Source organism: Lepisosteus platostomus, chromosome 13, assembly GCF_059453375.1.
Source record: "Lepisosteus platostomus isolate fLepPlt1 chromosome 13, fLepPlt1.hap1, whole genome shotgun sequence".
In the NCBI taxonomy this organism is placed as follows: Eukaryota; Metazoa; Chordata; class Actinopteri; order Semionotiformes; family Lepisosteidae; genus Lepisosteus; species Lepisosteus platostomus.
In genome coordinates, this window is record NC_142623.1 from 43,994,184 (window position 1) to 44,017,521 (window position 23,338).

The 23,338-nt window shown below is 52.6% G+C and overlaps 1 protein-coding gene across 1 annotated transcript; it reads right to left on the reverse strand.

Moving 5' to 3' along the window:
- Positions 1 to 1,502: 1,502 nt before the first annotated feature.
- On the reverse strand, positions 1,503 to 23,152 carry LOC148650739 (cysteine-rich transmembrane module-containing protein 1-like). The gene is made up of 3 exons (XM_088604836.1): positions 22,993 to 23,152; positions 9,280 to 9,533; positions 1,503 to 2,065 (listed from the first exon to the last, which is right to left on the reverse strand). The coding sequence occupies exons 2-3, from the start codon at positions 9,512 to 9,514 to the stop codon at positions 1,959 to 1,961; spliced, it is 342 nt and encodes a 113-aa protein (XP_088460962.1). The 5' UTR covers positions 9,515 to 9,533; positions 22,993 to 23,152; the 3' UTR covers positions 1,503 to 1,958.
- Between the last annotated feature and the right edge of the window lie 186 nt (positions 23,153 to 23,338).

The window sequence follows — 23,338 nt, forward strand, 5'->3', positions numbered from 1 at the left end:
AACGATTCATGTTCTGCAAAGACAAGCTGGGCTTTTCTGGAACACGGTAGTTCAACCGTTCGTCTTTGCAGGTTCTAGCCGAGCCCCAGTCCTGCGGATTAAAAGGAAAATATTTACTTTACTCTGTCCTGCATGTGGTGCTCAGAAGCCCGACGAGCTAAAAATACGCCCAGGCCGGGCGAGTCAGATTACACTTCTCCTGTGACTTCAGAACTCCTTCCCGGCAGCCATGCAGCTCGGCTCCCAGCTCAGACTGGTCGCCGCCGTCAGCCCACGGCCCTCCTTCCCAGTGCGGGCGTCACGTGATCGCAGCCCCAGGAGGCCCCTGCAGGAGCACCACAATGGGTCTTAGTCTCCTCCCCTGCTGGCCTTTCACTCGCGGGGAAAAAAGCAACATCATATCACAAAAAATATCTCCTAAGAATCATTTTATTGAAAGCTATTTTTTATTATACAATATAAGCCCCGGTCAGTCCTGCTCCTGTGAGGGGCAATAGCTCAGCAGCAGGTTGGAAGAGGGGTCACCCCAATCTGACCCACCCCAGCTGTGTGAGGGGGGGGCTCTCAGCTGCCTCCCCAGAGCCACAGGGCCGTCACGCATTCGCCCGATTTCAAAAGGACAGCGGGTGTTTATCCCGCAAAAAAATCCTTTCAGGAGCTCAGAAGGCAAGAATCCTTCCTCTGCTTCCCCGCTTGTTGTTCTCGAGGAGAGGCCGGCTCACGCCAACGTCCGAGTTCCACTTGGACCGTTGCCATGGTGAACTGCCAAGAGCTCCGAAGCCTCTCCCCGCCGCCGCTCCGGGCGAGCAGGAACAAGCAGGGCCCCCCTCCCACAGGAGCCCGCGCCCATGGGCCCCGAGCAGATGGAAGCCATCGCCAGGGAGAGGCTGAAACAACGGGCTCCGCTCGGGGGGGTCGCCCGCCACCCCCACCGTCTCCTGCTCGGGGGCTCCGCCTGTTATTCCTGCCCGTCTCCATGCTGCACCGGAGAAACCGAAGCTGGACTTGGGTTTGGGAGACCGAGTCGCTCCTCCCCTCCCAGAATATCCTGCAACTCCAGCGCCAGGCACAGAGCAGGCAGGCAGAGCCCCCGGCCTCTTGGCGCCGGAGGAAAGGTCACGCTGCCCAACGTGGCTTCTCCCCGGCCCCTCCCCGGCAACCAGCAGCTCTGGGAAACACAGGGCAGCCGAGCCGTCTCCCAGACACCCTCCCCTGCAGAGCAACCCGGCCGGCGGACTCGGGTTCGCGCCGGTCAGGCTCGTCGCTAGGTGCAGTCAGGGGGGATCACTGTGGCACACAGCCCCGACAAGGAGCCCCAGTCCAGCAGGGTCTCGAGATCCCCATTAAATCAGCCGTGTGCACAGAACTGGAACATCTACACTGTGTGCTCAGTCGCAGGCGGTATGTGCACGTTTTCCAAAACTGGGGCTCTTCAGGATCAGAACTGCTCTGCAGCAGCTCATGACAGACTGGGGGAATAAAAAAAAAAGACAACACCAAAATACCTTAAAGGAATAATTTATTAATTGTGCAATTCTGATTATTCACATAGGCAACTAACTTTATTTTGTTTTTTTTTCTACAGTCACATTCTAGGAATGTAAAAATTAAAAGGATAGTTACAAGTTTCAAATATATTAATAAGGTTTTAATCAGGAAAAATATATTGCTAATAACATCTCCAAGACAAAAAACAATCCCATAAACTTAACACAAAACAAAAATTGTTGCTTTTTTTAAAAAACCCTCCGGACCGATTCCAAGAGTCAGCCCGGGCCAGTCTGCCCCTCTGCGGGAGCATCGAGGATACGAGGCAGGGCTGCAGAAGTGGGGTACAGTGGGGTCACAGTGCGCTCCGAGAGGCTGAGGGAGTCCTCGAAAGCTGCGGGGGGTGGTGCAGGGTGGTACAGGGTGCTGGGGTGCAGGGTGCAGGGTGCTGGGGGTCCGGGGGCGGGGGGCTAGGTGAACATGTCCCACAGGCAGCAGCAGCAGAGCGCCGTCCAGCAGGCCGTCAGGCAGGCGCCCTCTCCGGAGTTGTCCTGGCGCCGCTCCTCCACCACGTACACTGCGCAGCAAGCAGAGAGAGCGGTCAGGGGGGCCAGCACAGTCGGGCGCCACGCCTGACCCGCGGGCCCTCTCGGGCCTGCCCCAGCTCACAGCCCCCGTCACTGGGATTGCTGGCACTCAAACCACAGGAGAGAACTCCACTGACTGCAGGGAGCCTCCCTCGACCTGTTTCTGAAAGCCCCTGCGTCCTCCATGCGCAGACAGCAGACTGGCAGGAAGGCCAGGACTGGGCTGGGCTGGGCCGGGCCGAGACGGACCGGATCCGGACTCTCCCACTCCAGAAAGAGTGGGACGTCCCGAGAGGGCGCCCGAATTCAGAGGGGAGCCTCTGGCACCTACAAAAAAAAGCAGCGCCTCCCGGCCCACGACACTGTCCCGCCCAGAACGCGGGAAGGGTACGACCCGTACTGGCATCGGGGAGCAGAGTGACAAACTACTGCTGACTTGAGAGCAGCTCAATTAGCACAACACAGCGGCTACAGATCAATGCTCTTATCTAAGACACTACTGCAAGCTGTAGAGGGAGCTGCGACACAGATGATACAGCAGACCAGACTCAAGCACGTCTGCACCTTGCCTTGGGGGGGTGGGGGTGTCTCTGTGTCATACAGACGCACACTGTGCCCACAGGCTGGCCGATCCTTTAAGAGTGTTCGTACAGCACAATCTAGTGCCGGTGTGACCCCTCTCCTGACCACTTTTCATACAGTGCAGGCAAAACTCCAGATTGTGCGTCTCGCTTCTTGCGGCAACATGAATGCAGAAAGATCACCACAGCCAGAAACAAGACGAGGAGGAGCAATACATCCCTGATCGCAGCTGGTGTCTGATAAAATGTCACAAATACTCGAAACGATGACAGAGATGTGTAATGCAAGCCTCTGATTTGCAACGCGCCCGTCAAGAGCACTGCAAAGAAAAGAAGACAACATCCGACAATCCAGCCACCACGGCCCAGAGAGAGCGCATCGGATCGGCCGGGTCTGTAAGGAAGGAGGTGTTGCACAAGCGCAAACCCAGACGTGCTGTAAAAGCAGGAGAGAAATTCAAATTTGTGCATCTGTTCCCCCGATCTCAGTGCTTCTGCGTGCGTTTGGCCGCCCTGCTCTGCTGCACATCAGGTGCTGCCCCCTGGGTGGCGCTGTGGGGCTGCAGTCCCCCAGGCTCCCGTGCTCATTAAAGCAGCCCCTCCGCTGCACGGCTGAGTCCACCCACCTCCCCCTCCTCCTCTCCGCAGAGCCCTCCTTCTTGGAAACCGCTTGTTGGGAAAACAAAGAGGATTATCCGTCCACAAACACGAGCGCTCCGAGGATCTCGGGACCAGACAAGAGCAACGGGCTCACTATCTGTCAAATAGTCAATCTCTGGCGTGTTTAGAATCGGAGAACACAATTAAAAGTAATTCTGCGATCGGGTCAATTAACGGTTCAGTTATGCCCCGAAAAGCAGCAGGATTTTGGCTCTCCAGGACCCGGGTCAGAACCTCCGATTTACAAGCTCCATTATAAAGGGCTGTCAGGGTTACCGAACTAACAGTAGCCAAAAGATCCAATTCTGGCCCAAAGGCAGCGCAGATTTACATCTGTGGCATCTTACATCCAGGCGCTTGACACAGAGTCCTGCCTAATGGCTTGAACAAAGAATATAGTTAATCTTATAAGTCTAGCCTGTAAAACACACATTTCACTACTTAACTTTCTAATTTTAATGTACTTATTGGCTGCAGACTAAAGATTCAGTTCCTTAAACAGTTTTGAATGACAGGTCTTTGAGACCAGCACCGTGGCCTTTAACATGATTCTGTAACGAGGAAACCAGTGGGCAGAAGGCATTGCAAACAAGGTCCTACTATTGCACTGTGTTCATGAGAATTTCACTTCCCTTAATAAACATGTTTTACAACACGTCTGTTGAACCGAACGCAGACCAGTGGAGCAGGTCCCCAAGAAATGCGCACAGACCACTGGTTTGAAAATGGGCTAGACCGTCCGTAGGATATCTCTCTGCTTCCCCCACAAAGCCAACCCAGGACGCAGTTTCAAAATGCACTTTTCACACGTATCTAGAAATACGTCAACGTCTAACTACAACTTCTGCTTTTCAAAACAGAATAGCTGCTCTTGATGCTCCAGGATCCCAGCGAAGTGAAAACATCACTCAGGTGGGAAGTGACGAAGACTTGTCTTGTCAGACTAAAACACCTCAGAACTAACTTCTCGCTAGAGTACATTAAAGAGCCCAAGTTCGTATGAAAAGCAGTTTTTACATTTAAACAAATACCTCCTCTCCTCTCCAGCTGCACTTTCCCTGAACTTAAACAGCCGACAAAACACCCGAGGAAACCAGGTTTGTCAGATTACACTGGCTCGTTGCCAGGACCTGCTTACAGGTAAATCCTGGAGTCAACAGGCTCCTGCTCTTCTCTGTCCAGCGCTCTGCTCGTTTCCTCTGCCCTGTCTGCCTGCAGGCCACAGCACGTCCACCAGCTTGTCCCCGCCCCTCGGCACGCCTCCTCGGGCCCTCGGGCTTCAGCCACCCTGCAGTCGCATCTCCCTCACTGACGGCTGTCGAGGGTTAAGAGGCACTCGAATGGTTCTAACCGATGTATTACCGGTGAACCATTTTCTTACAAAAGCTAATAGCCAGTAACACGACCCCCGACTCTGCAGCATGCCCTTCGAGCAGAGGGCCAGGAACCCCAAGCTGCCGTCTGCGCGCACCAGCCCGCCGCTCCGAGCCGGCAGGGCCGTGGGGAGCAGGCGGCCGCGGCCGCGGCACTCTGGGAAGGCGTCGTCCGCGGGGCCTCTGTGGTTGTGGTTTTGGGGGAGGAGGGGCAGCCCAGCTGCTTCCAGTCGCCGTGGGATCGCCAGGGAAACCGTGGGAGGTGGCAGTGGAGGTGCGAGACAGGAAGTGAACACTGCCGGCGGGCCGCAGGCGAGCTCAGACTGCGACACAGCCGGGGCCTGGAGTCGACGGCCCACGTGAGCTCAGCTCACTGTACGCCGAACAGGGGACCAGTTCCACCCACCCCTGCCCAGTCCACAAGTGGAGAACTGAGAAGGACCTTCAGGGCCAGGAAGAGAATTAAGGGGGCTCCCTAGGGAGGTCAGAGGGCACAAGCACAGCCCAGCTCCTACGCCCAGTATCATCGGATCAGCGATGATCGAGTTCTTCAAGCCTCTTATCTGCGCGAGCCACGCATCTCTCTGCTACCCTGTCCTCAGAAGGCCAAAGCACATCAGGAATCGGTGGCTGCTGCTCTCCTTACTCTGGGGAAGACCCAGTGCCAAAGCAGAAGTCAAGTTCAGGCCGTGCCTGTATTCCTGTCCGCTGGCAGGACTGCTCCCAGCTTGGCAGGCTCCAATCTACCCGCGCTTTGTGCTTCTCCGTTTCAGCCCTGCCATTAATTAAAAGAGAGGGGCGATAAGACTCCTTCCCTGGCGCGCTGGATGAATGATTTACCTCGCAAACGCCACAGCCTGCGCAGAGGACAGGTGGTGCCTGACACCGAGAGATAACCAGAGCGCTCTCGGACCACACCACTCGCGGGCTGTGCAAGTGAGCCGAGGGAGCAGGGGGCTGCTGACCCTTGCATAGCAGGATTGCTTACTCTCTACACAGTAAGCAGCTCAGTTCCCCTGTCCTGATCCTGGCCTGCTGCTCTCTCCTGACTTTCACTCCAGCTAGGCTCTCGGTTCAACAGCCTGGACCCTTAATTCGTCGTTTTCCTTAGTGGCCGTCGATAGTTGTTAGTTGTTAAAAAGTAGAACAGGGCCAAAGCATTGGCAAAGGTTCACTGTTCCTTTAATGTAGGGATGTTTCAGGGACTTGGCTCAATCTAAGCAATGACTCAGAGATCACAGTGAAACTAAAAGGGATTTTCAAATAGTCAGGGGGAAAAAAAAGAGCTAAGAAGGCACCCGCAGACCTGCTAGCACGTCCACAGTCCCAAGACGATGTGTTCCTGCTCTCCAACACCCATGTACCAACAGCTGTACCTTCCTGGTAGTTGAGGATATTCAAACAGCGGACTACAGAAGCAGCTTGGCGCAGTGTGTACAAAGTGGTTTATAATTGACTAGCAAGTCTCACTCTTTGTGGCTCTAGTATTTTCCGGTCTAGTTGGGAGCTCCTGATAAAGCCCCCAGAGTAAAAGCTCTCTCCTGGCAGCTCTCTAATGCACCGGCTATACAAACAGACGCCCTGCTGTTACCAGGGAAACGTTCCGACTGCGCAGCCTGTCTGTAGCCCATTCGCTGGGCGGCCCCAGGGTCTGTGTGCCCAGGTGTGCGCGGTGGGCTCTCCCCTGTGACCCGCGCAGGAAGGCTTTCATCAGAAGAGGCAGGGATTGTGGAACGCGCTGGGTCATCCCTTCTTCTCTGAAACGCAGAACTGTAAACGTCTATGAAAGCAGACTCTCAACCCCAAGGATCCTGCAACGCCCAGCTGGTTCAGGGGAACCGAGAGCTCTCCTGCAGCGCCCAGCTGGCACACACCATCGGCTCGCTTTGGCTCTGCGGCCAGCGAGCCCAGGAGAGAGGATCTCGTCTCCTCGCATGGCCGCCAGGAGTTTCCTCCCTCGGGCTGGGAGAAAGTCTCAATGTCACGCTTGTCCAGTGGAGTCCTGTAGTTCGATTGTCTGAACGGTGATCATGGATGCGACATACACAAATACAAAAGGAGTGCCAGGGGACTTGAGTGGCACCTCTTATTGCGCAATCTATGAATATTTTTCCAGATCAGTTGTTTTAATGAGGATAACGTCAGAAATTTTCCCCAACACCCCCACCGGAAGGCAAGCAGATATTTACAGATCCTTCACGGTGTTTCACCGGTGAACATCAACGCCTCGCTCCCTTTCACAGAGACGCAGAGGCCCCGTGCTAAAGGGCAGGACTTCTCCTGAGCGAAGCAAGAGCCGTGGTTTCATCTTCAAAGAGATATTGCTGATAAATCTGCAGGGTTTAACTCCTTTCTTATTTAGCAATGTAACATTTTACAAGCATAATATTCATAGAATGTTCAGCCTTTTTCCTTCACCTTTTCTTTTTAGTTTACAATTGCACTTTTGATAGAAATATTTACATTGTTCTAACAAAGATGGGAGGTTAAATAATTATTAATCAAACTATGCCAAAATACAAAAAAAACAGTCTACACAGACACTTCAGAAAGTGTACTCAGGTTTTAACGGGGAGATACTTCTATAGAGAGTATGTAGATTTGCTAAACCTTTCTGACTGCAATACGACAGAAAATGTTAAAATCTCATTCACAAAATCAATCTACTGTTCAGAGGCTGGAGGTTCTCTAATCAGTCACTTTCCCACGATTGCTTTTTTACCAGCAGCTAGAAGAAACACTGCTATTTACATCGGTCTTTGGTTCAGAGTGATCACAAGGAAGATTACACGAAAGGCCGGGCTAAGTTGTCTACTAGCAACGTGAGAAGTGCTTGTAGGATCGTGTTTCCTGTACTGGGATCTATCTCACTGATGTCGCTGCGCCGCTGTGCTGCAGCTGCTGCAGAGCTGTTTGCACCTTCGCCTCAGCTTCCTGAGCGAGTTCAGAACGCTGCACACACCCCGCGCAGCAGGAAAACCCCTGCCTGCTGCCTTGCGCGGCTTGTGAATCTTTCATGCCTTCATCTCGCACAGGGCAGCCTGCATTTCAATGCCCTGGTCAGCATGCAGAATATTCTGCTTTTCTAAAGATAAGAATCTGTCTCCCTCATTGAAGGGAAGCAATATTTCTCTGGAAAGATGGCATACCACTAGCACAAAGTAGGGGATCGAATTGCACACTGTGTTCTGGAGGCATTAGGAATGTCCTACCAGTCTTTTTAAATTGGGTTCAGTTCTCCCAGGACGGTGCACAGAACAGAAGAGAGCGAAACAGGAGCCTGGAGCCACCAAGATGCCCAGTAACAACAGGCCTGTGCAGCCGGTCACTGTACCCCAACCCTGCAACTCTTCAGGAGCACTGGACCTCTTTCTTCTTTCTAAATGAATTGCTCATCTTTCAATGCCACCTCTCATCCCCAAGTGTTTACAGACAGGAGGGGACCCACTTCATACACCTGAAGTGCAGCCCCACCTGGGAGACACACAGAGGCCATTCTGCACCAGCAGAGGAGGTAGAAACATTTTCAGTTTTGTTGAGGGAGATCTTCTGAAAGGCCAGACTGACACCAGGGTTAACCCCCCTCGCCCCCCCTTACGCTTCTGAACGCTGCATAATTCCAACAACTAAAGTCATTCAAAGGTTGGATCCATACTGGATGTTTATTTTGAAGTTCTGGTTTATTCTTACTGGTCCACCAACACCACTGACAGCCCCAGGCTGGCTCATGGGCCTCTTGCTTCAGACACTGTACTGGTGAAATCTCAGGTTCAGCTGCATAAACACAACTGGAAGTTGTTAATTCTAGCCAAATGGACACACGTTCCACAGATACAAGTATTTTTCTGAAATACAATGTTCGATCATGTGCCAAAAATATACCGTAAACAACACTCCAAAGTCTAAATGATTTCTCCACCAAACGTTTTTACACGGAGCCAGGGTGCAAAGGTTTATACGGAAAGTTCTAAAGAGCTAAAGATCAAAAAGATATTTTCAGATAATGTTAAATTATTATTACAATCTTCAACAGCGTCACACATATGGGACCATGTGAACACAGTGAACAGAAATGTGTGATATCACGATCAATACGATCGGTCTTTAAACACGTGAACTAGGATCTCCCCAAATTCCTTTGAGAACAGTAGCCGTGGCAGCTGAAGTCTCTCTGTCCTCGGATCCTAGAAACAAGCGCCCTTCTCCTGTAAGCCAGCGGGTCTCTTGGTCTGACCACGCTCCGCTCAGTGTTAAAAGCGGTCAGCTGTACTGCACTGGCTTCGCTGACACTCCTTATAAAGGATCAGCCCAGAGCCAAGCTCAACACGAGCACGTGTGTGTAAAGGACAGGAACTAATATTAGAGTTGGAGTTTTATTTAACCTTGCTGTTGTTGCAGCCGTTGTTCTGTGTTTACGCTGGTGTTTCCTTAATAGTGTCTTTGTCTTGGAGCACATGTGCAAATAAGTATTTCACTGCACTTGTGCGTGTGACGAGCGAGCCGTACTCCGAGCTCAAGCCAGTCCTGCATGCTCAGTTACTGAGGGGGTCCTGGCTCTGTCTGCCCGGGGGCTCCACCCTGGAGGCTCACCTGTATTCTTCGGCGCCTCGACGTACACAGGTCCGGGGGGCCCGTAGGGCTGCTGTGGGTAGCCCTGGAAGGCTGGCTGTCCCGGTGCAGGGTAGGGTCCTGTGGGGCCCGGGGGGTAGTTGGGGTAGCCCGGGTTGGGGCCGGGGTAGCCCGGGTTGGGCTGCTGCATGTAGGGGGGGTAGCCGGGCGCAGAGGGCCCCGGGCCGGGGTACGGAGGAGGCGTCTCGTAACTCATCTGGGACGACGAAGGCTATCTGCAACGAGGGGGGGGGAGATAAAGAAGTTCAGACCTTTCAGTGGCGTCTCATGGGGCAAACTGTCCCGGGACAGGGCCCGTCAGTCACCGGCTCCAGAGAACCCCGACAGGGCAAACTGTCCCGGGACAGGGCCCGTCAGTCACCGGCCCCAGAGAACCCCGACAGGGGAAACTGTCCCGGGACAGGGCCCGTCAGTCACCGGCCCCAGAGAACCCCGACAGGGCAAACTGTCCCGGGACAGGGCCCGTCAGTCACCGGCCCCAGAGAACCCCGACAGGGCAAACTGTCCCGGGACAGGGCCCGTCAGTCACCGGCCCCAGAGAACCCCGACAGGGGAAACTGTCCCGGGACAGGGCCCGTCAGTCACCGGCCCCAGAGAACCCCGACAGGGGAAACTGTCCCGGGACAGGGCCCGTCAGTCACCGGCCCCAGAGAACCCCGACAGGGGAAACTGTCCCGGGACAGGGCCCGTCAGTCACCGGCCCCAGAGAACCCCGACAGGGCAAACTGTCCCGGGACAGGGCCCGTCAGTCACCGGCCCCAGAGAACCCCGACAGGGCAAACTGTCCCGGGACAGGGCCCGTCAGTCACCGGCTCCAGAGAACCCCGACAGGGGAAACTGTCCCGGGACAGGGCCCGTCAGTCACCGGCCCCAGAGAACCCCGACAGGGCAAACTGTCCCGGGACAGGGCCCGTCAGTCACCGGCTCCAGAGAACCCCGACAGGGCAAACTGTCCAGAGACAGGGCCCGTCAGTCACCGGCCCCAGAGAACCCCGACAGGGGAAACTGTCCCGGGACAGGGCCCGTCAGTCACCGGCTCCAGAGAACCCCGACAGGGGAAACTGTCCCGGGACAGGGCCCGTCAGTCACCGGCCCCAGAGAACCCCGACAGGGCAAACTGTCCAGAGACAGGGCCCGTCAGTCACCGGCCCCAGAGAACCCCGACAGGGGAAACTGTCCCGGGACAGGGCCCGTCAGTCACCGGCTCCAGAGAACCCCGACAGGGCAAACTGTCCAGAGACAGGGCCCGTCAGTCACCGGCCCCAGAGAACCCCGACAGGGGAAACTGTCCCGGGACAGGGCCCGTCAGTCACCGGCTCCAGAGAACCCCGACAGGGGAAACTGTCCCGGGACAGGGCCCGTCAGTCACCGGCCCCAGAGAACCCCGACAGGGGAAACTGTCCCGGGACAGGGCCCGTCAGTCACCGGCCCCAGAGAACCCCGACAGGGCAAACTGTCCCGGGACAGGGCCCGTCAGTCACCGGCCCCAGAGAACCCCGACAGGGCAAACTGTCCCGGGACAGGGCCCGTCAGTCACCGGCCCCAGAGAACCCCGACAGGGGAAACTGTCCCGGGACAGGGCCCGTCAGTCACCGGCCCCAGAGAACCCCGACAGGGCAAACTGTCCCGGGACAGGGCCCGTCAGTCACCGGCCCCAGAGAACCCCGACAGGGGAAACTGTCCCGGGACAGGGCCCGTCAGTCACCGGCCCCAGAGAACCCCGACAGGGCAAACTGTCCCGGGACAGGGCCCGTCAGTCACCGGCCCCAGAGAACCCCGACAGGGGAAACTGTCCCGGGACAGGGCCCGTCAGTCACCGGCCCCAGAGAACCCCGACAGGGGAAACTGTCCCGGGACAGGGCCCGTCAGTCACCGGCCCCAGAGAACCCCGACAGGGCAAACTGTCCCGGGACAGGGCCCGTCAGTCACCGGCTCCAGAGAACCCCGACAGGGCAAACTGTCCCGGGACAGGGCCCGTCAGTCACCGGCTCCAGAGAACCCCGACAGGGCAAACTGTCCCGGGACAGGGCCCGTCAGTCACCGGCCCCAGAGAACCCCGACAGGGCAAACTGTCCCGGGACAGGGCCCGTCAGTCACCGGCCCCAGAGAACCCCGACAGGGGAAACTGTCCCGGGACAGGGCCCGTCAGTCACCGGCCCCAGAGAACCCCGACAGGGCAAACTGTCCCGGGACAGGGCCCGTCAGTCACCGGCCCCAGAGAACCCCGACAGGGCAAACTGTCCCGGGACAGGGCCCGTCAGTCACCGGCTCCAGAGAACCCCGACAGGGGAAAGAATATCAAGGGAATCAGAGCCCCATCATCAGGCTGTGATCCAAAAGGGATCACGGAGACTCTCAAAGTTCTCACATTCTCAAAGTGTGTCTAATTTCTTGACTCCTGAACATAGCATAAAAAAAACTAAAAGATATCACGTTAAAAAAAACAGGTTTGCATTGTTGTTCCCATAACATTTTCACTACAGAGACGGACACGCTTGCTTTAAAGCGATCTTAAGCCATTAACCCCAGCTTCCATCTGTGCGCCCCCGAAACAAGGGCAGATCGTGTGAGAGGTGTGATCAGTGCGCCTCTGTACGTCAGCAGCAGTGAGCCTGTCCAGGCTGGGCAGCAGCTCCAGTCAAGCACAACAGGCTGAGAAACATGATGCAATCAACCCTCCCAGTTTCCAATTAAACATCCCGCCACACAGAGTCCCTCCCTGGACCCACTGTAGAATGCCAGGGGCTGCGATTAGCTGATTACAAAGCAGGAGGTGCTGTAAATTATTAATAAGAAAGTTACATATTGCTAAGAGTTTTTTTCTTGGCCAACATGATCACTTGAAGGGAGGCCTCAGCTAGAGGAAGACAACATAGCCCAACAAACACAGCAGAGTGCCATGAAAACACGCTTCGCCTTTCCCAAAGCAAGGAAATAAATCTCTCCCAAAGAGATGGGGCAGCCTGTACACCCTCACCCTACCAGTGAGCATCCAAATGTACCCCAGCTCCATGACATCATTATCTCGTCATCTGATCGACCACTCCCGAGCGCCGGGCAGTAAACAGAGGGGGATTACGTCACGCTAATGACTCAGCAACTCAGAAACTTTCCATTCTAATTTAAAAGCCAGGTGGGTGTACCGCAACCGAAAGGTCTCCTCTCTCTCTGTGCATTTTATTCTCCAGCTCGACTACGGCAGACAGAGACAGGTACATTCTATAACAGCTCTACAGACAATAGGACCCCGGGTATTTAAACACATCGTACTCTGTGAGCTCAAGAAGTCCGCACTAAAAAGCTGGTGTAGCAATTAGCATAACAGCTCTCAATTACAAGAGTCCCTGAGCTCTTAGGCTAGAGAGCCTCTAAAGCAATCAAAGAGCACTAGAATAGTATTTCATGTCCCTTTCACTCATGGCTGTATATTTTATTTTTAAAAACGGAAAGGGCGTATTCAGTGTTCACCCGTGAGCTTCTGAACTGCTCCCAGGGCACTCTCCACTCTCTCTCCAAAAAGGCCCAAAACTAGCAACGTTCCCAGGCAGGACAGCCGAGAGTCCAGAAGCTGGACAATTAAACAACCATCATTCCCTGTGCACAAGTAAACGCACATTATTCCTCCCCTCCTCGTTCACATTTATTCTCACAAACGCCACCTGCAGCTTCTTCTGCTGCTTGTTCACCTAACTAACCCTTCTCCCCATGGTGATGACGGGCAATCACTTTCAGCACAGAGCCCCTGAAACACATCAGAAAGGGAACCCGAGTTCACAGATCAACACCAGCAACAAAGCTGCTTTCTCCTCCCGTTCCTAGTGGTGCAATTTCAGACTTGATCGAAATCTGTCATATTAACCAATTGAGCAACATGGAAATTCCTGTTTTCCCTGCCATAATCTTTAAAACTCCTCTTTCTACCTTAAGAACATAAGCCCTTTTTAATACATACATGTAGGAGTTCATTATTTGTCGAGGTCGAGTGTGAATTAGCTGACCCAACAGAGGCATGGCTCAGAAAATCCATCATACAGCTTGATGTCAAGCCGTGCTACTGAAAAAACATTCAGCAAAGATGCCCCACTGTACATGAAACACAGAGAAGGCATGTCGATTAGTCTACCATCAGGTACATGCTCATTGCTGTTCTCAGGAACCAATGAACGTTCAGACCGCAAATAGAAAGGACAGAAGATTCCTGCCTTGAATTTACACAGGACTGACACCATTTGTGGACAGGTTAGAAAACAGATAAGCACCCCATGGGATTCTGAGGCAGAGGAGTGACAGCTGATTGGCAGGAAGCACACGGGGGAACGAAATCGGTGTTGCACCAGCAAAGCAGTTACACAACCAGAACTCTGCAACACGTCTCTACTTCCTCACTTCCAGCTCCAAGAAGTCTTTTACTTCCCTCTGCCCTCCGTCACAGCACGTCGAACACATCTTGTGAAGCAAGAACCTCACACATCGACCTCAAGATCTGCGCACTTCCCCTGTGTGCACCCTCTTCCACACAGCGGGTTCTCAAAGTCCCACAGCAGCTCTGTTCTCTACACCCACAGCCGACTGGCTCTCCTGCCCCTCCCGAGGGACTACGGTGCCAGCTGGGTGGGAAGAAGACACTTCCTCACCACGCTGCTTCAAGAGCCAACGGGCTCACAGCCCCTCACAGCGCATGCGCTGGTGCCACCGGGTGACGCAGACCTAATCCCACAGAGATGAGTGAACTTCAACGTGCGACGGATGTTGGTTTAGCTTAGAGCAAGAGCTCCCCAGGAGAGAAAGGGCACAGCCTCCAGAGCCTGCAGACTCCTATTAACAGCTTCATCTCGCCGCCGATCACAAAGGCTATTGAGGCTCTAGGACTCTCACTCAGGTTCTAGAGTAACAGAGGATCATTTCCCAGGAAAATGAAGTTCTTCACTCTAAAGCAGAAGTGACATCAGCTGGCACCACTCGTCCGAGCGGCTCGCCGAGCGAGGTTCGCCGTACCTGAAGCACAGCTGGTTCAACTGAGGGCAGCTAGCACTGCTGCCCACAGCTCTCAGGTCCCAGGTTCGATCCCAGGCTGGGCTGCGAGTTGTGTGTGAGTGGGTGGGAGTGAACACACCCTGCAGCAGACTGGCTTCTTATTCAGGGTGGAGTCTCCACCTACACTCCAGTAGCCACAACACTCCCGAGGAGAAAACGGCTTCCCAAATAACGGATGCATGGATCTATATTTAAAAAACCCCCACAAACAGCAAGGGACTGGGATCACGTCCAAACGTCTGGCTTGAGAAGCGAGGCTTGAACAGCTCTTCAGTGCCCGTGTTTCTCCCAGCAGTGTCACGACCCAGAGACGAAGGCTCCCGGAGTCGCGCGGTCGGAACCTTCCTGCCTGCCGATTCCAAAGGGTCTCTCTCTGTTGGCAATGCACAGACCCAGACCGGGCAGCGGGAACTGGTCTGTTGGTCCGGTTCATCCTAATCCGACTGCCTGCTGCTCCCTCTCCAGCACCAGGCCCAGACGTCTCCACTGCGGGCCTGTCAGCACTGCCACGCCCGTGGAGATATTCCCATTACGGGCGGTGTGGTGGCACTGTGGCTAAAGATCTGCGCCTGAGGCTGGAAGGCCGCTGGTTTAAATCACCTGTAAAACCGGCAGGTGGAGCTCATAAAGCTCAACCTCTCCTGTACAGCATCTGAGCTGTCACCAGAAAACGCCCGGTTTCGAATCCCGATCACTGCTGAGGGACAATCTTTACTCAATTAAGAATTTAAGTAGTATACTCTTTAGACTTTTAAATTTAAACTGTGCATTACAGCATGTTAATCATTATACATTAAAAAGTTGGTATATTTTATGAAAGCAAGATTGCTCAGTTGGACAAAAGTACACAACCTACCACCTTTATCAAATATTTTAATTATGCAGAAATATTTTAGGCGTCAGTCATTACCAAAGATATTACTAATAGTTTTAATAATGAATGACCTTGGACAAACTGTTAACTCAACATATTACCCTGGTCCACATTGTTTGTGACCGTCTTTGTAAACGAAAATACTTTTTTCATTGACAAAAAGTAACACCACAGCATTTCGTTGATCCGATCACGTATTCGTTTCCAATCATACAAGGTAAGTTCTGGGAATCTCCGATTACCATGCCTTTCACATGCTCTTAAACAATATTAATTTAGGAACACAAACATATTATGTAAAATGTATATTGCTGATATTGGCAGTTTAAAGAAAAAATACACAGCAGTATTCCATTTCTCCCTAAACATTTTAAGCATCAAAGTCTTACATGTGGTTATTTCGGAAACGTTTTTACGTGCTCCTCCCCCCCGTACGTGTTTTTACCATGTTACTGTACATTTATATACAGTACTTTGTGAGAAAAGTGATAGTTCTAAGCTTTTCTGCGAACATGCTCGATATCGGAGTATTGAGCCGTATTGAGCCATATTTCTCGCGTTGTGAACGTGTGTACACAGCGGTCCCCCCGGGTTCCAGTTAGTGCGTAATTATGCATCGATGAAAAACCGGAGGTTTAAAAAAAGAGAATTAGCTCACTGATAGTTTTATGTGGAGGCTAAAGTCGTGGTCTTTAAAATGCATTTGGTTTGAAGGCTTTCTGTGTTTCCCTTCCAAAGATAGACAGAAGAATATTCGAGTGTGGTCAAAAAAATGGCTTAAAAACAACATAGTGAAGGCTGTGAAAACAGCCACATGTACTTTGTACACACAGCAAGTGTTTTCATAACTCTAGGAAGCTACATGCGTGCCAATTGTAATCGTTTTTTTTTTTTTAAATTTCAGAAAAGTGCCATCGATACAAAAAAGTTCCATTTAATACCACTTGATAGTTAAATTAATAGAGATAAGCTCTCTATTAAAGCTCGGATCACAGATCAAGCACAGATCAAGCAGCAATATCTCACACACTGGGACTGATCTGTGATGTGGTTGAATTGTGTGAATTGTGGTGCTCTAGCAGGCACAGCCGAAAAATAAATAAAAAACGTTTGAACAACTCTTAAGCATACTGTAGTTTTTGTTAACACACGTTTATCAATGAAAAGACCACGGACACTTTTCCTCCGCCCTACATTCTCAGAGTGGAATAGGCGTACCTTCCAATGAAAGACAGTCTCATCATGACAACCAGATGTTTCCCCGAGGTCTGATCACGCCCATCTATAAGAGTGGAAATAGGTTTGATCCCAACAACTACCGGGGCATCTGTGTGAACAGTAACCTGGGGAAGGTATTCCGCAGTATCCTAAATACACGAATACTGGCCTTCCTTACCGAACACAATGTCCTGAGCAAGAGTCAGATTGGCTTCTTACCAGATCACCGCACATCTGATCACATTTACACACTACACACACTGATAGACAAACACGTCCACCAAAAACACAAAGGAAAAATATTTGCCTACTTTGTGAATTAGCAGGATCATGGAGCAGTCTGCAGCTACTGGTCTCACACTACACGACAGAAATCAAGTTCCTGCTCTATGCAGATGACCTGGTCCTGCTGTCTCCCACAGAACAGAGGCTGCAACAGAGCCTGGCACTGCTGGAGCAGTACTGTCAGACCTGGGCGCTGACAGTCAATCTGGACAAGACCAGAGTTATGGTTTTCCAGAAGAAAGCCAGACCTCAGGGAAACAGGTACAAACTCACACTCAACAACAACACATTGGAGCACACATCCAGCTACACATATCTCGGTCTCACCATCAGCTCTTCTGGGAGTTTTGACCTGGCAGTGAAGGCACTGAGGGAGAAGGCACTCAGGGCTTTCTACGCAATAAGAAGGAGGCTCTTCAACATCAACCCACCAACAAGAATCTGGCTCCAAATATTTGAAAGTGTAATCCAACCTATTGCCATATAGGGCAGTGAAGTGTGGGGTCCCCTCACAGACCAGGAGTACACTCAATGGGACAAACACCCCACAGAAACTCTGCACATGGAGATCTGTAGAAACATCCTCCGTGTGCAGAGAAAAACACCTAACAACAGGTGCAGGGCCGAATTAGGCCAGTACCCACTATTGATAAACATACAGGAAAGAGTATTAAAGTATTGGCTACACCTAAAAAACAGCAACCAAAACCTACCACCACAAAGCCCTGCTAAGCCAAGAGCTGAGCCCAAAACAGAGCCCCCTGAGCCAGCTGGTCCTGAGGCTCACTGACCTGAGCCACACCGACACCAGCCAGCCTCAGGACAGCACTGCTAGAGCACCACAACCCAGACTCAACCACATCACAGCACAGATCAAACAGCAATATCTCACACACACACAAACACAACATAAACTGGAAGTCTACAGAACCCTAAACAGACAATACACACTAGCTGAATATTTGACCAAGATAAGGAACCGCAAAAAGAAACGGACCCTGACAAAGTACAGGCTCAGTGACCACAGTCTGGCCATAGAAGCTGAGCGACAAAGGCAGACCTGGCTGCCCAGAGAGGACAGGCTGTGCTCCCACTGCCATCGGGGAGAAACAGAGACAGAGGTGCACTTCCTACTGCACTGTGACAGATACTCTGGGATGAGAGAAACATTCCTCCCGAAATTCAGAAATCAAATCCCAGAGTTCCCACACCTGCCAGAATCACAACAGGTCCCAATCTTACTGGGAGCGGGAGGAGGGAACTCAGTTGATCTGGCAGCCCAGTATGTGATCTCCTGTCACAGCCTGAGGAACAGTGAGCCTGTCTCCCAATAATGCTCAATATGTTTACAGTATATATAAATATTTTATGATATGTCTTTGTTGTAAATCTCTGTAATGTCTGTAGATTTTATTTTACTTTTATTTAACCAGTTTTATTTAACCAGGTGCTAAAACAATTTAACTCTTATGCTTTCGTTTCAGTCGGGGAAAAAGATACAGCAATGGGCAGAGCTGTTCTGCTTCCAAAAGCCTATTAGAGATTTTTTTTATACAACGGCAGCAATTTGTTTCCAAAACGCAAATTCCAGAATTCTGTTTTTAACAAGCGCCAAGCCTCCTGTGCGTTTTAGCAGCAATTAAATCTTTAAGATAGAATTTTAACAAAAGTATGGTTATCACAAACATAACAACAACAATTACTTTAAAATAAAGTTTTTGCTTAATTAAAAGCAGAGCTGGAATGAAAGGGAAGCCGTCACCAAACCCTTATCACAAACCCTCTGTTCACAGCAGAGAGACTGCTGGCTGCAACTCCTTTAAAAGTTTTTTTCAGCAGTCACAATGCAAACAAAACTCAACACCAAAATGCTCACAGAAATCCTCATATCTGGAGAACAGGTCACACACAACAAATCACAGAATCCACAATTAAAAAAAGTAATCTTTTCCATCTATTACTGAATGCTAAAGATGACCATAACATAGCAATTCTAGCACTTTTATAATTTTACTAATCAATTTGCATTTATGTAATAACTCACAAACAAAGCTGTAACTATTGTAAATCAGTTAAACTCTTGCCCTGATATTAAAATACCTGCCGCATGAGTACACTATCGTGACCAGTGAGTGAACACAACACAGCTACTGTACATTTTTAGGAAACAATGTCAAACAAGTCCAAAACAAATGTCTATTCGTGTATTAACTAATTAAAACAATGCTATGAATTTTTCAGACTCCGCAAAGGTGATGCTAATTCCTCAGGTACAATCTATATTCAGACGTGTGCATTAGAAAGACACCATAAACATAAACAGGAGTGGACAGGACGTCAGCCCACGACAACTGAGCCGGTCAGCTACACGAGTGCAGGCAATGGGTTCACGTCAGTCCACCCCGACAGATAAGATTGTTACAGGAGACATTTATGGACAAACAGAAGCTGTATGAAAGCTCTATGAACACGGCCTTCACAGCCCAGCTAACTGGGCCACAACAGAACAGGCTTTCCTACAAAGACAGTATTCCTGCCCAGGGCTCCGAGGTGTGAAAGTCACAGCCCACATGCTGAGCAGATGTTCGTGTGCCCGTTTTAAACCCCTGTGGCTAAAACCATCCTTCTGCTTCATTTAGAATTAATTTCTCTCAGCTCGACCCAAATATACCATCAACTGGAGAAAAAAAAAACGTGTCAAGCAAAGTCCAGAAACCAGCTCCTCAGCAGGAAACACGGGAGCTTGGAGGATGAGGTGCACCTGCAGCTTCTATCCCCCAGAAAAGCTGCAAGCACGTACAGTAAGTAAATGTAGATGAAATCTGCGATAAGGAAGTCCCGCCTAGAGGTTTTAACAGTTTCAAAGCGTGTTTCTGTGTGTGTGAATTGGCAGAGTCCCGGACCATCTGGCACACCCAGAGCTGGCACAGCAAGCGGATCAGCGATACGCCATCCAGCACCAGGTGGCCGAGTTGCCAGAGCCTGGATATTATCAGAAGCTCGATATCGATCACCAGCCCAGAGAACACATCAGATCCCTGTTGTTTGCATGAGAGGTAAGTTGACAATGGAGGAACTGTTGCCATATCTCTCCATGCGGTCAGAGGACGTCACAGGTGGAAAGACCTGCTGCGTACAGGATGACTTGCAAATCTGTTTCAGCGTTTCAGGTCCAGCTAGGCTACAGGAACTCACTGCCCACTGCTCCTCTTCCAGCATTGCTTTTTCCTGCACACAACTTCCCAGGGGAAAGGGCACTCAGTTTCCAGCTGTGGTTTGTGAAAAGCAGGAAATGATGATGATAATACTGTAACCACGAGTATACAGTAGCAACGCATGGTTATAGTATTATATTTGACATAACATACATAATAGTATACACATCTAACAGTCGAAAGCTGGATCAGCAGCACTGCACTCAGCACTAGTGCTTCACAGATCATGGGTGAACATTCTGTGTGGAGTTTGCATGTCCTCCTGAGGCCATGTGGGTTTTCACTGGAAGATCCAGTTTCCACCTATGTTATGCGTGAAGGACTGCTGTCCTGTCCAGGGCGGATCCTGCCTAGTGCCCCTTGTCTGCTGGGTTGGGCTCCAGCTCACCCCCATCTGTGCTGCTCCCAGCAGCGTTTGAAAAGGGTCGACTGGAGAGCAGGGTGTTGTTGCAGAATGAAACAGTCCTTCCCCTCGCAGCAGCGCGAGGAGAGCACAGCACACGCGTGCCCCAGAGAAAACCTGTACCTTGATTCTTGTCCTCCGGAGGGACCCGGTAAGAGAAGCTCAGAGCCAATTAGAGGAGAGGGCTTTCTCAGCACAGTTCAGTCCATTTCCACTGCGCTGTTTACTCAAGCATTGGGGAAACAAAGGTTTGTCGTCAGGCCAGTTCAAAGCCCAGCAAACTGTCAGAGGGCAAGACAAGGAGGAGAATTGGGAGTGAGCTACAAGCCTGAAGCCCTCCTTCCTTTACAAGAATGTCTAACCTCTGGCAAAACCTGTATCAGACCAAGGTTAGGCTAATCTCCCAGGAGCTCATTAAAGAGCGGTATTAATTAGCACACGGGACTGTGAACACATCGCAGCCTTCCTGCCTGACTCGCGCCCCCAGCATCTCGCAGCTCGTGAGTCACGAGTTTGTCAGTCAGCGCGAACACGGCACCTGGAGAAATGGGGTGTCCCAGCTCCGCGGATATCAGGAGAAACCCCACCCTGCGCCCACATTCCGGCTGGGGTCAGCTGGGCTGTAACGTGACCCCAGGAAGAGCAGGCTGGCTGTGCTACAGCAGCGACCAGCGCCGATCGATACTCGCTCTGGCGCGATCATTGAAGGACGAGCTGGCAGACATTTCACCCGCAAACCGAACTCCCAGAACTATTGACCGTCCTGGACAGCAGCCCCCAGGCTGCCAGCGCGGGGAGCACCAGCTGTGACAGAAACTCACAGGGCCTTCTCCGACCGCAGAGAGCGCGCGGCCTGACCGCTCCGCACACGCGTGTAAACGAGCACGGGCGGACCCTCCTGGACTGGCCACCTGCACATCGTCAGGTGTGCACACCACCGCCGCAGACCCCCGAGACCCGCGAGAGAAACGCAGAGGAAGCAACTCCGCAGGGAGAGGTGGGCTTGGGACCCCGGCTCAGGTGGGGGGTCTGCAGAAGGTTCGGCGCCTGCCGAACAGCACAATCTCCCAAATGTCCGAAACGCCGACACTGAAACAGCTCATCAGTTTCTCCAAGGAGATCCTTATGCTCCAGCGCACAGAGGTCCTCCGACAATCCCAGAGGTCACCTGCTCTAAATTCCACGACCCCAAGTGAGATTATTTCCACCTCAGGGTCTCCTGCCCCTCGCTTCCAGTTCCTGCTTATTTTCTGCCACCCTGTCTGCGCCAAACCTGGAAAAGTTTTCCAGCTGAGCTCGACCGGTCAGTTTCCAGAGCTCGGCAGAGTCTCGCCTTCCCCAGCGGGCTGAGATTTCTCCGACTGACGGCTCAGGGGGGTATTCCGAACTCTCAGAGTCATGGTGGACAGCACTGGGTCAGGACCGCCCACAGCTCCTTCATGGTATCCACAAGCCCAGAGTGGCCCACTGTTACTCTACAGGAGCCAGGTGAACAGGTTCAATCGGCTAAAATGAACGATGGTGAACTCTCACGCCTGGCTGTAGAAACTCCTGAGGAATCACAGAGACACGGAGACTGAGCTCGACAGGCAGACGGCCATTTAGAGATCATAAATGTACATCGCGCCAGAGGGATACTGCTACACCACTGGTCCTGTGTCTCAGTCATTAATCTTGTCTCCTCCGGGGCAATGTCAAATGGATAAGAATTCCCAAAACTGCATTATTTGAAGGGCTGCAGCAAAACCTCTGCTTAACCAAACTCCGTGTGACCTGCAGGGCTCTGAAGCACTGGGCCAGACTGCCCCCCAGCTGCGCTGCCCAGCACAGTCAGGTGTCCACAATCCCCCGCACTGGGAGGATATGATACACGTCGTCAACACGGACCCCACGGGCACATAAATTCAGCAACGGAGCAGCAATGCTGCAAAACCCGAAATGCAACTTTGCGCGTCCAATGAGATCGGCGAGCGCGGGGCGTGTGTCCGGCACTCCGGGGACCACGTGACCTACCGGGAGCGCAGTCCGGGCCGGGACGGCGGAGCTCAACCCAACCCCGGCCCGACCACCGGCCCCCCCGGCCCGACCACCGGCGCACAGGGCACCGCAGCGAGCGAAATTCAACCCGGTCGCCTCACATCCCGCAGAACGTTAGATCTCATCATTGTTAGCAGCGTGCGCACTGTTCAAAGAGTAAAATTACCCGTGATTATTGTACATTTAATGATAATTATAAATTATTATACACGGGGGGAAAAAAAAAACCCGAACGTTTCTGCAGCGTGGTAATCATCACCAAACTTAAACCCATCTGGGTGAGAAGAGAAGGAACCGAGTGAAGCGTTAGACCGTCTGTTTTCAGCGTGCGGATGCCAGGCGTCAGTCCTACACCCCGACCTCTCCCGAACCCCGTCCCGGGGCAGAGCCCACGCCACGCCACGCCACGCAGCGCTAAAGAGCCGCTGAACGCCCAGGTGACAGGCAGCACACCGGAGCACCCGGCGGTGCACTCGCCGCGACCCCTGCCTCCTCACTTCGGCCGGCAACCACGCAAGGATGACAGGCTGAAAAGCCCCCCCCCCGCGCAACCGGACCGTCCGGACCGTCTGCGCGGCCGGAGCACCTCACGCGCGCCGTGCCCCTACCGTGTAACGGCCCCGGTATCAGCTGACGGTCCACCCGCGAGGCTCTGCGTGCTGGAACTGGAGCGCGACTCCTGCGCGCTGCCCTCCGGACGGCTATAAGAGCCGTGACGTCACGGCCGCCGGGGCTTGTGACTTGGAATCACCTGACTCCGCCCCCCGCCTTCCCTCCCTCCCTCCCTCCTCCGGCCCGGCCCGGCCCGGCCCGCCGCCAGCCTGCAGGAACCGGAATTCCCCTCCAGCTCTGACGAGCAGAGCGGCAGCCGCGGCGCAGCTCCTGGCTGCCTGTGCGCGGCGGGGTGCCGAGCCCTCTGGAAGGAAAGGGACGCCTGCTGCGCCGCGCTGTCTG

What these genes read in the sequence shown, in the direction of transcription:
- LOC148650739 (XM_088604836.1), bottom strand. Translation starts at nt 9,514, where the DNA reads ATGAGTTACGAGACGCCTCCTCCGTACCCCGGCCCGGGGCCCTCTGCG. An exon ending in CGAGGCGCCGAAGAATACAG is followed by an intron (nt 2,066 to 9,279) that starts GTGAGCCTCCAG and finishes CTTGCTGCGCAG; the next exon opens with TGTACGTGGTGGAGGAGCGG.